The sequence below is a fragment of the Stegodyphus dumicola genome, chromosome 12, assembly GCF_044657685.1.
Source record: "Stegodyphus dumicola isolate Sdum_Otavi_A_Nest chromosome 12, ASM4465768v1".
Taxonomy (NCBI): domain Eukaryota; kingdom Metazoa; phylum Arthropoda; class Arachnida; order Araneae; family Eresidae; genus Stegodyphus; species Stegodyphus dumicola.
This window is the reverse complement of record NC_140779.1, coordinates 90,100,055-90,117,375: the sequence shown is the minus strand read 5'-3', so window position 1 is coordinate 90,117,375 and position 17,321 is coordinate 90,100,055. Positions and strand designations below refer to the sequence as shown.

General features: G+C 33.6%; 1 protein-coding gene across 4 annotated transcripts in view; it reads right to left on the bottom strand.

Annotated features, from left to right (window-relative positions):
- Nucleotides 1-17,321, bottom strand: part of LOC118195146 (dynamin-like) — a 120,567-nt gene that overhangs the window by 89,588 nt on the left and 13,658 nt on the right. For 3 of the 4 annotated variants that reach the window (XM_085806695.1, XM_085806693.1, XM_085806696.1), the window contains exons 3-4: nucleotides 7,969-8,118; nucleotides 737-940 (exon numbers count right to left, since the gene is read on the bottom strand). In XM_085806695.1, the coding sequence (XP_085662821.1) occupies nucleotides 737-940; nucleotides 7,969-8,118 (354 nt within the window). Of the gene's footprint in view, nucleotides 1-487; nucleotides 692-736; nucleotides 941-7,968; nucleotides 8,119-17,321 lie in introns of all 4 variants that reach the window. The other variant, XM_085806694.1, reaches the window with a different exon arrangement.

Sequence of the window (17,321 nt, the reverse complement as noted above, 5' to 3'; positions counted from 1 at the left end):
CTGACAACACTTACTTTAGAGCGCAAGCTAATACAAGGATCCGTTCTTCGCGTCACTCCGCATGCGTGTGACGTAGGCAGGACGAGTCTTTTTGCTGAGAGGTAAGGTAGGTATGTAGTTCACGTGTGGTATACGCGATATTCTTTGGTTTTGTTGCGTAGCATTTTTTCAGCTGTGTTGCCACTATTAAAATTCCAACCCTCGTAATAATAATAATAATAAAACACCTCTATTCTCTAGCAGTTTCTTTCTTTTCTCTTCCCTCTTTTTTATCCTAACATTCATAAAAGTAACACCTTTTAAAGTTGATTATAAAAAAATTCCATGCAAAAATGTTACTATTAGGCATAGCTGCAAATTAACTACAAGATGCAATTCAAAACACTATAAACATAATTGATGTTAGTTGTGAATAAACAGCATTAATAAATAAGATTCTGTTAGATTTTTTTCCCTAAATCAGGTCACATGCAATATGTCACCTGACCTGCAGGATCAACTTCTCTGGAAAGTTTCAAGGCATCTGAAGTTGAAATATCAGCAGTTGCTGGGTGCACAGCTAAGATAATACAATTCTTAGGTGATATAATATCTATAATCAAGTCATGAAGTTTTTTCTCAATATCCAGTGGCTGATCTCCCACAGGAACTCGAGTAATACCAGGTAAGTCAACAAGAGTCAAGTTTAATACTGAAAATAAGAAGAAAATACAAGCATCAAATAAACATATTTTACCTTCAGGATCAACTTCTTTAGCAAGTTTAAGAGCATCAGATGTAGCAATATCTTGATTGGCAGCAGTCACTGCTAAAATTAAACAACTATCCTTTTTCACATAAGTGAGTAACATGTCCCTAATTTGATGTTCAATATCTGGGGGTTGATCACCAACAGGAACTCGAGTCATTCCCGGAAGATCAATTAAGGTCAAATTCAAAACTACATCATATTAAAAAATACAAACATAAATCTTTAAAACATACAAAAAATAATATATACATAGAGTTATGTTTTTTTTGGTTAATAACAGTATAAATGCAATGATATCAGAATAAAAAAAAATTAGGCACTTTTCTGTTAATGGGGCAGGAGTTGCCAAATTTGCATCAAAGCATCAAATGCAATTGCTAACTTATATTGCAAAAAAATACATAAAGTTACATTTTGCACTAATTTTTATGTTAAGAAAAACAGCACCCCATTAATAGAAAATACCAATAATTGAAAGTACACAATACAGATATTTCAAACTACTAAATCATTACATCAGGTTGATTGTAAGTTTCTTTTAATGCAATATAAATAATATTTCGTCAACAATGAAACAAGTATTTTCTTAACGTGTTGGCATTCTGCCTGCTTCACCTCTCAATAGGCACTACAGGTCAGTCATGTTATTCTGATCATTGCTACAGCAACCAATTTTGGTTGTTTATCTTTTCAACCTTATTAAAGATAAACAGATTTAACAATAGTTATTACTTTTGTTGGGTGCTCCAACTTACAATTTTTTGGGAACACTAGCATAAAATTAGCAAAAAGGGTTAGTTAGCTTAGAGATATTTACATATATACATGAGTTGAGGCTTGCTGCCTTTACATTTCATCAGGTGCCTATCAGAATGGTGGCAATTTGTAGGCTGGTGATGCTTTTGGACACTGGTCAACATTTGTAAGTTATAGGCTCTATTTTTTAGGTGGCACTGAATGTTGAACAAAGAAGTCATTTAGGCATGTTAGTAAAAAATTGTTATTATTTTTTTAAGTGCACCTTTTTCAAATTTTGTGTCTGAATTTTTGTATGTGCATTTTTAAAAGTGGCAGACGGTACAAATATGTCACGACTTTCACAGTCCTTTAAAAAAAAAAAAAAAAAAAAGCAGCAATGAAAAAATTGACTGATTTTGAAATATTACAAACGAGTAACTTTTCTGATTATGACAGTATAGATGATGAAGAATACAGATGGAATTCTCTGAATGAATTAGAAGATTATAGTGATAATGCAGTGGACACCATAGAAATGTTGGATTCTGAGACAGAAGACAACAAACCCACCTCAACAATTGCTGATGATCAGAAACAATAGTCTTGTTGATTGAAAACTGATTCAAATAGTAAGGGCTTGCTATAAACTGCTATAAAATAAACCATACAAATGATAATGTAGTAATGCAGTACTATTTTCTATACAAATGATATTTTGTTTGCAGTAAGTTTATAATTTTTGTATTCTTTTCATGCTTTCCTACTATATCAATTAATTCATTATGCATTATGTAATCTTTAGAGTTGAGCATTCAACATGTATGCGTATGTGTATTTCTCATGATCTAACACTAATTTTGCTTCAACATTTTGAAATAGTCAGAATAAATTTAACAAGGCCAATATCTGTATTTCGAGCTTATTTGAAAAGATTTTCTATATTTTTTCACAAATGTAACTTAATAATTCTTGCATAATGAGTAAATACTTAATAATTCTTGCAAATATAACTTTATAATTTTTGCAAATGTAACTTAATAATTCTTGCATTCTTAATTATTGTCCAATTATATGTTTTATTTCTGTTAAATTGTAGCTTTATGTAATATGTCAATAATTTCTTAAAATAATGATCCAATGCATCAGTGGCACACAAATGATAGGTTAATTTGATATACCACTGATGCTCTAGAGCTCAGGAAAAAATATTATACTAAACTTCAAAATAAAATATTTTTCCAATTTTACTAGTAAAATATAAGGAACATTTTAAACCATTTAAACACTATTTTGTACCCTGTCTTCTAAGACAGGATTACAAAATGGATGGAAATATCATTTTCCTTGACAAAGAGTGTGCTAAAATAAATTGCAACGCATTCTCGATTATCCAGATGCAGACATATGCACACTCAATGCTATGTGCAAGATTGCATTAAATACAAGCACATTTCAATGATTTACTGGCACAATTTGTTCAGCATATGCATAGTCAAAGGCATCATTTCAGCTGATCACTGGAAATTTCTCTTTTTTTCATACCTGTTTGTCGCATGTGTGGGCTTTCAATGCTTGAATGATGTCGATATCATTTCAAATGTCACAAGAGAAGAGGAGATGCGGAAAGCAATATTGAAAATACAAGTGAAGAAGACATTGACAATTACATTAATCCTGACACAGCAATGACTTCCATTGAGACTCCCAAAGGAGAATCAATTACAAATGAAACAGCACTTTGAAAAATAAGCACCGAGATTTAAAAAAAATTAAACTTTTTTGAAAATAAAATAAAATTACTGATAAATAACAAATGCATACAGTACGCCTGAAAATTGACAGTTTGAATTATCCATATTCTTCAATTACTCATGACCTGCTCCCCAGCATTAGCCTGGATAATTGAGAATCACTATACGTGCAAGTAAATGGAAGTGCAATTAAAATATTCCAATTAAGCTATAATTCAATCTTCTTAGCCAAAGTGTAACACACAGTTTTTATTTCAACATATATATCCAATTAATTCTCATAAAAATGGCAAAATTAAAAAAATAATGATAGTTTTTCACTTTAATTGAAGCATTTATTAGAAAAATTTTAATAAATAATTATTTAATTTGATGATTTCACACCTGGTTAAATTGCCTAAGCTAATAAAAATTCTCGAGTGAGTTAAAATGGGGCTTAATGATAAATTCAAAGAATAAAAAAACTATTATTTGCCAGATCTGCTTTGGCATGTTAAAATTCAAGTGAAACCTCTGAATTCAACTCATTTTTTTTATACACTAACAGTCCCTTCTCTCACGGATTAAACATTTAACCTGTCGAGATTCAAGAAGGGCTATCTATTTTGAGTCTCCTTTGATCTCTTGTTTATTTTGAGGAGTAGGTATTTGTTAGTTGCAGTCTTATGAGAACAGATTTATACCACATGATTTCTATTTTTTCCCCTTTGTGTTGATAATTTTCATCTGAATTCACCACATTTTTTATATTTTAATACCCATATCACTTGGGCATTATACATTTAACCTGTTCAGACTTCAAAAAGACTACAATATTTTGAATCTCCCACGACCTCATATATTTCTTCTGAGAAGTAGGAACTTGTTTGTCGGAAAGTTATGAGAATAGATTTGTGCCACATGATTTTATTTTTTACCTTCAGTTTTCAAATAATTTATTTCATAGTTGTTTTCCTTCCTGTCAATAGATAGCACCTTGTTTCTCTTCCTTGATTGGAACTTTCTCGAACAGTTTGCCTTCTGTTATCGAGTGAGCATATGCTGGTTGATCTTTACATTATGGTAACTTGGCGATTTTTTGGCGAAAATTTGGCAACCAACTCTCCTACAGCAACCCTCTATTTTTTTTCCCCCGCCGCCATTTTGTCTTCACGAAGTAAAGACATGTTTCTTTTCTTTTTATCTACTGAACACTTCTTCCAACAATCTAGTAGCCGAATTACACTTATGCTAGAAATTTTATCAAACAAAACTGCTTAATCATGACAAATATTCACTGCAAAATTGGGAAAAAGTGCACAATACCATACTCCTTACGCGTTTTTCAAAATAACACATACACATAAACCATGTACACGCCGACTTATTTTTACTTAAAAAAAATCCCAGAATTGCACAAAAATGGCATTGCGCACACTCTTCACTATATCCATGTACACTGCTTTTTTCTCATAAATTAGAAAAATTTCACGAAAATACATGACAATTTTCTCAATCTTTAAACCCGGTAAAAAGAACATATATGAAATTACCTGATCGTGAAAAAGTATTTACCCTTTACAAATATGAACATTTTCCACATATAAAATAAATAAAATATCCAAAAACTTTTACCTCTAAATCATCTATTACATTATACACGTCACCAACGAATTCATACCGCAAGCATTACAAATATCGGGTTGGAGGGAAAGTTCTGTCGCATTTTAAATAATCAGGTGATTTTTCTTGTAAATAAAAAAAACATCTGACTAGTGAGTCAATCGGATTTTTTTTTTTTTTTTTTTTTTGTTTTTTTAGCTGCTGTATAATATAAAAGGTGCCCTTTTTTACCCTTCATCATTTGCTTGTAATATTTAAAGGGAAAACATGTCGGTAGATAAAGTGCATTTACGACACTGCATTTTATGTGAATTCCAAAAAGGAAGCAACGCATCTGTTGCATGTAAAAATTTATGTGCGGTATTTGGAAAAGATATTGTAAATGTTCGTACTTGTCAAAGATGGTTTAGCAAATTTCGTTTCGGGGACATGAGCCTCAAAGAAAGTGTTCGATCTGGACGGCCATCCAAGATCGATGTTTTGCGATCCATGTTGGAAAATAATCCACATTTAACAAGTCGAGAAATTGCAGAAGAGTTTGGCATTCATCATACAACTGTTGGAGATCACATTAAATCTCTTGGGTTTGTGTTAAAGCAAATAGTTTGGGTTCCACGTGAATTAACGGAAAAGAATTTGTCTGATCGTGTAAGAATATGTTCATCACATCTGATTAGACACAATGTGGAGCCGTTTTTGGACAGGCTGGTTACTGGAGATGAAAAGTGGATTCTTTACGAGAATATTAAAAGAAAAAAATCTTACTGCAAACCAGGAACATCATCAGCAACAGTTTGGAAACCAAGTATCCATCAACGAAAAGTACTGCTTTGTTTGTGGTGGGACAGGAAAGGTCCAGTGTATTACGAGTTGCTGAAACAGGGAAAAAACATCAACGCGGTTCTGTACTGCAATCAGCTGGATAAATTGAATTTAGCTATCAAAGAAAAAAGACCAGCATTAGCGTCCAGAAAAGGAATAGTGTTCCATCACGATAATGCTCGCCCGCATACTGCAGTGGTGACACTACAAAAACTGAATGCGTTAGGATGGGAAATCCTTAGTCACCCCCCGTATTCACCTGACATTGCACCCTCTGATTATTACCTGTTCAGATCTCTGCAAAATTATCTAACGGGAAAAAAATTCAAGTCTTTTGAAAGTGTTTCTAAGGCAGTTGCTGACTATTTTAACTCTATGGATGAGAACTTCTACAAAACAGGAATTTACAGGTTACCTGGAAGATGGCAACAGGTTGTAACAAATAATGGAGCATATATAATTGATTAATATTAAACACATATTTTTATAAATGAATTCAAATATTTTCTTTAAAATACAACAGAACTTTCCCTCCAACCCAATACTTAGTATCAAATATTTAAATTATTTCCATGCACGTTTATTTCAACTTAAACGTAAACCAAATTCCTACAAACATAAAATTCACAAAATAACTATCATTTAATTAAAATATCACTAAACCATGTACACGTCGACTTATTTTTACTTAAAAAAAATCCCAGAATTGCACAAAAATGGCATTGCGCACACTCTTCACTATATCCATGTACACTGCTTTTTTCTCATAAATTAGAAAAATTTGACAAAAATGACAATTTTCTCAATCTTTAAACCCGGTAAAAAGAACATATATGAAATTACCTGATCGCGAAAAAGTATTTACCCTTTACAAATATGAACATTTCCACATATAAAATAAATAAAATATCCAAAAACTTTTACCTCTAAATCATCTATTACATTATACACGTCACCAACGAATTCATACCGCAAGCATTACAAATACTTAGTATCAAATATTTAAATTATTTCCATGCACGTTTATTTCAACTAAAACGTATACCAAATTCCTACAAACATAAAATTCACAAAATAACTATCATTTCATTAAAATATAATTAAATTCAAAAACACTACTTAAAATATAAATGAGCACATACATTAAATTAATAAAAATTACCTTACAATCCTAATTACTTTAAACTAAATCATTGCTAATAACAATTTTCCCAATAATACCAAATTCCTTTCCACCTTACATTTAGAACAATGCATAAAAATAATATCCTCAAATAATTAAAAATACTAACTTACCTAATCTTCTTCAGAATCTTGATTACGTGGCGGATACACTTTTCTAATTCATTCAATAAAATTATTGAAAGATTTTTTCTGCGAATTTTTCCTCCATACTTCCTCCGCTAAATAAAAAGCAAACTTCTCTTTATCACAATGCCTAAATACCCATTTCGAATTCACTTTAGTTAGGGCCATGGGATCCAAAAATTAAACAACACTGTTTCACACAACACAGAATAAAGCTAAATACAAAATTTCCACATTTTTTCTCGCTTTCCCCCTCTTTTCCGATTAAAGAACCGTAATTCGTCCATTAATATCACATGACATATCCCATGATCTCTCATTTCCCTCACGCAAAATAATGCGTAATCGGAACTGAGTACTGTTCACATTATTACCAAAGTCCCAGGTAGTAACCTTTATCGCCTCCAAAATGTCGCCAAACTACCAGTTACCATATTGTAAAGATCAACCCATATGCTTCATCATTTTCATTCCCACAAATGAAGATAAAAGATTCTTTTGCAACTTAGCTGATTCTTGTTCCTACAGTATCTTTAACTACAAGTATTCTTTATAGTAACATTCATTTCAAAAGGTTAGAAGAACCAAATCAGGCACCCCAAACTTTCATTCTGGAATAGCCGATTGTTCATTGTTTATAATGCTAATTTGCAATGACTCTACTATCAGCCATGTGTTTGAATTCCAAATTCATCCAAAATGTTACTTACACTTCGAATACCAGCAATAAAAAAAGGAAGAAACAGGAGTCAAAAATGTTAGACGCATAAAATTAAGGATCATATAAATTTTGACAATAAAGAAAGAAAATTTATATTTTTTTTACTAATAAAAACTTTGCAAAATCAAATCTTTACACTCATATATCAAAGAACATGTAGTATTCATATATGAATGAAAGAATTAAACTACAAAAATAAAATTTGCAAACCTCAATAATAATTTCTGTGTATTATATTTTATCAGGTCATATAATAATTGACAAAAATATTTTACCATGTGGAGAGTACACTCTCAGATTAATTGGGTGAGGTGAAATTCCTTTATTAGAACCAGTTGTTCTGTCAGTTTCATCTTCTATTTCTTTCCTGATTGCATCAAAATCTGTGAAGGTTTTCCCTTTTAAATGAAGGAACTCTCCATACTCTAAAATAAAAATTTCAAACAATTAAAAAAATAAGGCATATTAAATTTTAAAAGTTCATTTGTGGAAATTTGGGAAAATGAGTTATGTTACTTTTTGATTTGAAACTACAGAGCTTTTGATTTAGTTCTAAAACATAACAAAACATACTCTTTAATTTTTAACGAAACAAAGTTTTAACATGAATAAACAGCCATTCAAATATTTAAAAAAATAATATGTAAGCTAAATGCATTTAAATTAAATAGCATCTTCCAAATTTCTCTAATATTCCAATAAGAATACACCTATAGAAATCAGGAATGCTAACCATGCTTTTATTTAAAGTACTATATACTGAAATACAAACAGGAAACTTTTATCTAGTTGTACAATTTTTTAGTTTTTCCTTTTTCCTCTCTTATATATATGTGCATATATGTGTGTGTGATATTTTAATGCGTAGAGGAAACCAATACTTTTAATTTCTGTAGTGGCTGAGGGTTGAAGGCATGATGATGCAACTAACAAAACAGAGCTTGAAGATTTACCATCTTTATTTTTACACATATAAAATCATCTCTTTGGCAGACAAGTTATGTTTCGATCACAGTTGAATCCAACAATTTTTATGTATATATGTTAAAAAAGTAAGACATCATCTTAGATAAGTAAGCATAGCAGGAGAAGTTCAGAAAGAAGAAGTGGCATAATTGCTTGCCACGCAGTAATTATAATACGTAGGTGCATATGTACAGCTAAACTGTGATTGGTTAATTTTAGGTTTTAGTTCTCTTTGCCAAGCAGCGTTATGTAACATGGAAAGATCTCAAATTTGGGAGAACAAATGAACTTAGAGAGGAGGAACATAAAATTTAGAATAGTCAATTTTGAGTTTGCCAACCATTTCTTAACATAGTCATTGTATTTTCTCAACCACACACCATTTTGGCTGCAAGAAGCATCCAACAATTTCATACAGCTGATACATCTTGAAACAATGGGCAAAGCAGAGTGAAAAGCACATGCTGCCAACAGCAAGCAAAGTGAGACAAACAAGCTATGCATAGATTTCATTTCTTTGTTTTTAATTCTGAATCTGTGATTAGATATGGACTGTCACAATGCAGGAGGATTACCTTAACAACCATGAAACAAAAGGATGCAGTCCAGAAAGTTATTAAAGCAATTACTATACTTAGAACAGAAATGGGATATAGCCAAATTAAAATAAGGAATAAAAAGGACTATTGGACATGGACACATACATATGCATGCACATACACACATCTTTATATATATAAGCGGCTAAAGTGTGTGTTGCCGATAGTTTATTGTTGCCACTCGGAAAAATGAGCGCAGAAATTAATGTTTTTATAGTTTTTAATTAATATTTTGGCCGATTAAAGTCGTATGAAGATGAGAATGGTATCGATGTATTCGGAGAATTTTTTGGAATCCGAGGATACGTGTCTCGAATTTCATCTCGGCGCCGTTGCATAGATATTCGAGAAAAAAGAATCTGACACGTAGCCAAATCCCTCTAATAGGGAAAACCCAAGAAAGTGGAAAATGTAGGGGAAAATTAGCTTTTAATTAATATCTCGGCTAATTAAAATCCCATGAAAATGCGAATGGTCAAAATAGCGAGCCACGGACCTGGGGAATCCCACAGTGTTTCATTAAGCTCGGGAGGCAGGTGTTTCGGAGGAGATGATGTTACTTCACCCCATATATATATGCTGCTTAAGTGTCTGTTTGTTGCTGATAGTTTATTGGTTGCTTGCGTAACTGTACTAGCTAATGGGATGAAGTTGCCATGGCACAGGGTTGCTGTTTAAATTGAGACGTAGACAATTTCCTGTAAAACTTGCCTTTGCTATGACCATCAATAAGTCTCAGGCCCAAACGCTTAAGCGTGTTGGCATTTTTTTTTTTACCTGAGCCTGCATTTGGACACGGTCAACTTTATGTTGCCTGTTCAAGAGTTCGTGAAAGAACAGACGTAAAATTAAAAATAATTGATGGTCCTCTGCAAGGCGAGCTTAAAAAGGATGGAAAGATCTACACAAGAAATGTTGTGCACAAAGAGATTCTTTCACATGTGAATTAACATTTTATTATTTAAATCACCTTTATTTACTGAGCTAGCAGTGGCTCTTAAGAAATGTACTGTCAGTGGTTTCCTTCATTGCACTCTACTTTAAGCAATTAAGCAAGTAGAAGGGGGGTAACCCTGTGGGGGAGTAAGCAAAGGGGCGTCCTCGCTGCCTGCCATGGTTAATTCAGCTTGAATTAGCAGACACCTTTTCACAAATCAATTTAATTGAAATTTATAATATCTAGAACAGTGGTCATTTGTCGGGTTTCTAGTTTATATATAAAGGGCATTTTAAATTTACAGCAAGATGTGAGATATCTCATATGTTTTTAGGGAACATTATGGAATAAGTCCTATGCACTTCCGGTATATGTATTTGATTTTCTAGACAACTGTTTATCTCCCCTAATATATTAATTTCCAGAATTAAATAGACATTAAATTAGGCTGGAAAAAATACACTAATATCTCTTAATCCAATTTACCAACCAAATTTTACCAAAAAATAAAAATACTGATTAATTTTTCCAACTTTTACATTGGCAATAATTAATGGCCACTATAGGGCATAAATGATTTTACAAGCCACTGATTATCAATTGGCATCGCATTAAAGTGATTTTGTTCTCACAGCAGTTGCCTGCCAGTATCACATAAACTCTGACATAATTCAACTGATTACCAGCTGCTATGACATATGCACCATGGGTACAATTAATAAAATGGATAATTTGATTCAAATGAAATCATAAATTGGAATCATTAATAGTGTCATAGAATCATAAATAGTGGTTGCTGCATTAATTCACCACAAAATTTAAATATCATCTAAAAAGAACATTCCTCATATATATTCTGGATAAATGGTGAATGCATTATTCACGGATTCACAGTCAGAGAGTTAATAACATGACTTTGTTCTTCCAGCAATTTATCTGTTGATGTCACATAAACATGATAGATATCACTTAACCAATGATTATTATTAAATCACATAATCGGTGATGTTGCTTTCATATATGTGGGAATCGTGCCTCAACGAAGCACCAGATGTCGCCATCTATCACTTTTCTGTAGGAACTGTCCAGGTTCCAGGATCTTCAGTTGGTTTGAGAAGTCCGAGAGAAGCGGTCTAACAGAACGCTCGCGAAGGAGCTACAACTAGACGCTTACTAGTCGCACGTAGGCGATCGGACTTTTAACTTACCTAAAGTGACCGCACGTAGGTGGTCAGCTAAGACTTTAACATCTCCATAGTGGAACCAGTGTGATTACTCTCCTAAACATATTTAATCCATTTGTACATATTCATTCCGTTTATCTTTTCTTCTATAAAAAAGGAATAAAACCTGATGCTTTGTATCGTGACTGTGATCTCTGTTTGATGATAAGACGTCACCCTCACAACTATGGGGGCTCCAAGCCGGCGAACTTCAAAAAAGGTACTGTGAAAACTTTTCCTTCTTTAAGATAGTGATACTTGTATTTCGTTTTAAAATGAGTTTCTTAAATAATTCAAACAAGAGTGATTTAAAATTAATTGCCGAAAGAATTGGAGAGAATGTTCCAGAAAATGCTAAAAAAGCTGACATTAGAAAAATTATAGAAAATTCTGATATCTTCAAAACGAACATCGAATTTGTTTGTGGCGTTGTCAAATCGATCGCTGAGGATTGGACGCCTAAGACAAGTAATGAACACTATCTGTTAGAAATCAAACGTCTTAAATTAGCCCAAATTGAGAAGCAAATTGAGCTGGAAAATTTAAAATCACAATCATTATCAGGTGATAGAAGAAACACACAGACTAGTGTTGAAAATTTACTGAAAAGCGTTAAAACACTTACAATCTCTGTTCCTGAGTGGCCAGAGGCATTGCATTTGTTTTTCATTTCATTGGAAAAAGCTTTTGCCATCAAAGAAGTTCCCAAAGACTTACAAACTGAAATACTAATTAATTTGCTAGGGGTTAAAGCAAATAATGTTTTAACGTATGCAACTGAAGAAGTATTGTCGAATTACGAAAAACTAAAAGAGTTGTTTTTAGCTGAATTTCAGCCGACACCAAGAGAGATTCTGAACACCTTTAAACATACTCAACGCGCAGCAAATGAGTCACATGTTCAATTTGCATCGCGATTGACCGCAAAATTTGAATACTACTGTCAGGTTAGGGAGACACAAAAGGATTTTAGAAAGTTATTTGATTTAATTGTTGCAGACAAATTGTACGAAACTTTGGATTTCAAAACGAAAGAATACATAGGTGTTCGCGAGGGCAGAACATGGTTTAATCCAACACAGTTAGGGCGAGAATGTGATTTATATTTTTCATCCCAAGGAAAATCATTGTCTGAAATACATAACAAAAAGTTCAGTCTAATGAATCGAAAGTACCAAGTGTTCAAAACCAAAGTATTACAAATGACTCATTCCGTCGTAGCAAATCTAAAAATAAACATGATGTCATTTCGTCGACGCCAGAGAGATCATGTTACGTCTGTGGGGGAAGGGGTGAAAATTTTCATTTCGTTAGGGATTGCATAAAACGTAAACAAAGTGAATCGCGTAAGGAAACAGAAAGAAAAAACAGTACTATTCCGTTTTGAGGACTGTAAAAAATTGCAGCGAAAATGTATGCGCAAAAGCGCCAAATCTAGCAAATGCGCCCATTTATTAGCGCGCCAAATCTAGCGTACGCGCTGATTTCAGGATTGCGTAAGTTTATGTAGTTCTATATTTCTTAAGACGCCATTGAAATACTAGTTTAATTTTTAAATCCTTTTTCAATATCCTATGGATTTAACAATTTGGGAATTGCCCATGACGAAAAGTCGGCAATAGAATTTTGGGTAAGTGCAGAATCACCCACTGCTTGACGCGTTTTTAAGAATTGCACATACTCGGCATCCATGTGCACATCGACCTATTTTCACTTTAAAAAAAAAATCCCGGAATTGCACAAAAATGGCCCTGCACACACCCTTGGCTTTATCTATGTACACACACCTATTTTCACTTAAAAAGTAAAAGAAAATTGACAAAAATCCAATTGTTTTTACCCTTGTAAAAAGCGGCAAACTAATAAGTGACCGATTTTGCACTTTACCGAGAATATTTTCAAAGAAAAGGCATCATTCATTATAGAAAATTACGTTTGAACAACCAACGAGATGAAGTTATGTTTTAGCGATAAGTCGGTAGCGAAATAGCGATGCAGGCATCCATTCAGTTATGTTTAGCAATTTTTATATAAATTATAATAATGATCTGAAATAGTTATTTACTCTTATGCTTCCATTCAGTCATGTTTAGCCTTTTTCATATAAATTATAATAATAAAAAAGTATTATATGAAATTAACCTTTCATCTAGATTAAAATATCAATCTTACATAGTTATTTACTATTAAACTTCCTTTCTTGCGTTAGGGTTGCCGCAATTATTTTTGGCAGCATTGGCATCAACTATAGTTTGACGATTTTTTACGGCCCTCGAAACCGAATAGTACCGGAAAAACAAAACAAGTGTTAATAACGTCAGTTTTATTCACGAGTTGCAATATGCTGATATTTTCGTAGAAAATAAAAAAATAAAAGCACTTATCGATTCAGGCGTTGAAGTTCCGGTCATAAATTCATCATTCATTCAAATAAAGACACCGCTGGAGGGTAAAATAATACTTAGCTCATGTTTTGACGAAAAAAAAGAGGCAGATATCGCTAGAGTAGGATTATCTTTAAATAGCAATTCACCAAGGTTAGAAATCATTGTTGCAGCCGTAAATAAATTATCTGTTCCTTTAATTTTAACACCAAACATTTATTCTCAACTTCTCAAAGTAAGTCGGGAAGAAAAGCATGAAACATCTAATCATGATACCGAAAATGACTTTAAAAGTGAATCATCATTACAAAAGTGCTTTTTATTAAATTTTGCAAATGTGATTGACGCATGTGATGTGGATTTCTTGCATGTTACTGATGTCAACATTCGTAAGGATTTATCGTCATTGATTCATAATTATAAACCCAATAAAACTAAAGACACGAATTTAAAAATGAATATTGTGTTAAAAGATGATATTCCAGTATCGCAACGGTCTCTGAGATTACCGTTTGCTGAGCAAAAAATTGTTGATAAACAGATAGACGAGTGGTTGCAAAAGGGGATAATTAAACCATCTTGTTCCGAATATGCATCTCCAATTCTGTTATGTAAGAAACGTAATAAAACACATAGATTATGCATAGACTTACGACAGTTAAATAAAAAAGTAGTGAAAGATTCTTTCCCTATGGCCCAGGTAGAGGAAGTACTTGATCATTTGGAAGCGAAAGTTTTTTCAACTTTGGATTTGAAAAATGGTTTTTTCCACGTTCCAGTCGATGAAAGATGTACCAAATATTTAGCATTCATTTGTCATGCAGGTTTATTTGAATTTTTATGAGCACCGTTTGGTTTGACCAGAAGTCCTAGTGTATTTTTAAGATTTATCTATAATGTATTCAGGGAATTAATAAGGGATAATACAGTTGTAATTTACATGGATGATTTTATCATACCTTCCCGTGATGAAAAAGAGGGATTAGAAAAACTTAAACAAGTTTTAAAAGTAGCTTCAGAATATGGACTAGAAATTAATTTTAAAAAATGTCAATTCCTTAAAAGAAAAATTGAATTTCTCGGTTATTCAATTGAAGAAGGTACAATTCGTCCATCTCCAAATAAGACCCTTGCAATTAAAAATTTTCCTCAACCTAAGAACGTTAAGCAATTGCAAAGCTTCCTAGGTCTCGCAGGCTATTTTAGAAAATTTGTACCTGGTTATTCGAAATTAGCCAAACCATTGAGTGATATGCTTCACAATGGTGTAGAATTTGAATTTGGGCCAAAACAGCAGCAGGCATTTGACCATCTTAAAGAACTTTTGAGCAAAAGTGCTGTACTTAACATCTTTCAGCAGGGAAAACCTTTGGAATTACACACGGATGCTAGTAGTCATGGTTTTGGTGCAGTTTTGCTTCAACGCTCAGATGATGGACAGCTGCATCCAATCCATTACACGAGCAAGAAAACATCCCTCAACAAGAAAAAATGTCAAGTTATGAACTCGAAGTGCTAGCGATCGTCGAAGCCTTGAAAAAATTTCGAAGTTATCTCTTAGGCACAAAAATCAAAATAGTTACAGATTGCGATGCATTTCAGAAGACAATGCAGAAAAAAGATCTGACACCAAAGATAGCTAGATGGGCACTGCTACTCGGAAGACTTCGACTATGAAGTTATTCACAGACCCAATCAACAGATGAGACATGTCGACGCATTAAGTAGGCATACTGTGTGCATGGTCACTCGTTCGCAAAGTGAAATCACTACTAAGATCGCAACAGAGCAACAGGCTGATGAGTGTCTTCAATTATTGAAAACTCTGGTCGAGAAAGGACTTAGAGATGACTATCTGCTAAAAGATAATGTGTTGTATTTGCAGGAGGGAGGTCGAGAACTCATCGTTGTGCCGGAAGCGATGGAATTCGAGATCATCCGTGGCTTACATAACAAAGGACACTTTGCTGTACAAAAGACAGAAGATCTGTTGAAAAGAGATTTTCACATTTCGAATGCTACAAAGAAATTAGAGCACGTTATAATGAACTGTGTCGAGTGCATTTTCTGTAATAAAAAGCGAGGCAAAGCAGAAGGTCTATTGAACCCAATCCCAAAGGACAATATTCCGTTAAGCACATATCACATAGATTTTGTAGGACCCCTGACATCTACAGATAAGAGATACCGACATATATTTACAGTGGTAGATGCTTTTACAAAATTTGTCTGGTTTTACCCAGTCAAGACAATATCAACGGCAGAAGCTGTACAGAAACTAAAAATCCAACAAGCTGTCTTCGGAAATCCTTCAAGAATTATCTCTGACAAGGGATCTGCTTTCACTTCAAAGGACTCAAAGGATCAGCTGGGAGAGGAATACTGTAAAGATGAAGGAATTCAACACATACAAATCACAACAGGCGTTCCAAGAGCCAACGGCCAGATCGAAAGAATTCATGGAACCCTTATCCCAGTGCTTGCAAAACTGTCAGTAGATGATCCTGCCAAATGGTTCAAATTTGTGCCTGACGTTCAAAGAATCATCAACAGCACCGTCAGTAGATCAACGAAATTCACTCCTTTCGAGCTGATGACAGGCGTGAAAATGAGAAATAAGGCAGACCAAAGAATTAAAAAAATTCTCGATGAAGAATTCCTGAACTCCACCATCCAGGAGAAAGAGTCTATTCGTGAAGAGGCTACAGCGAATATCTTAAAACTGCAGGAGGAGAACCGACAACAATACAATCGACGTCGTAGAACCGCTCCACTCTACAAAGTCAACGAAATAGTAGCCATTAAAAGAAACCAGTTAGGAGGAGGTCTCAAGCTAAGACCTAAATTCTTAGGACCTTATAAAGTGATCAAGATTAAGCCACATGATCGATACGATGTAGTCAAAGTAGGATCTCATGAAGGACCTGAAGCAACTTCCACTTCGGCAGACCACATGAAGCTTTGGTCTGATGACATCGCAACTTGAGATCATTTTGCAAACTATTTTTCAAATGTTTCTTTCTTTTTTTTTTTCTTTTTTCTTTTTCTTTCTTTCTTTCTTTTTTTTTTTTTTTTGTATTTTGTGTCTTACAGATGTATTCCAGTGTTCGGAGATCCTCACCTGTCGATGGCCAAGCGTGTGGGAATCGTGCCTCAACGAAGCACCAGATGTCGCCATCTATCATTTTTCTGTAGGAACTGTCCAGGTTCCAGGATCTTCAGTTGGTTCGAGAAGTCAGAGAGAAGCGGTCTAACAGAATGTTCGCGAAGGAGCTACAACTAGACGCTTACTGGTCGCATGTAGGCGATCGGACTTTTAACTTACCTAAAGTGACCGCATGTAGGTGGTCAGCTAAGACTTTAACATCTCCATAGTGGAACCAGTGTGATTACTCTCCTAAACATATTTAATCCATTTGTACATACTCATTCCGTTTATCTTTCCTTCTATAAAAAAGGAATAAAACCTGATGCTTTGTATCGTGAGTGTGATCTCAGTTTGATGATAAGACGTCACCC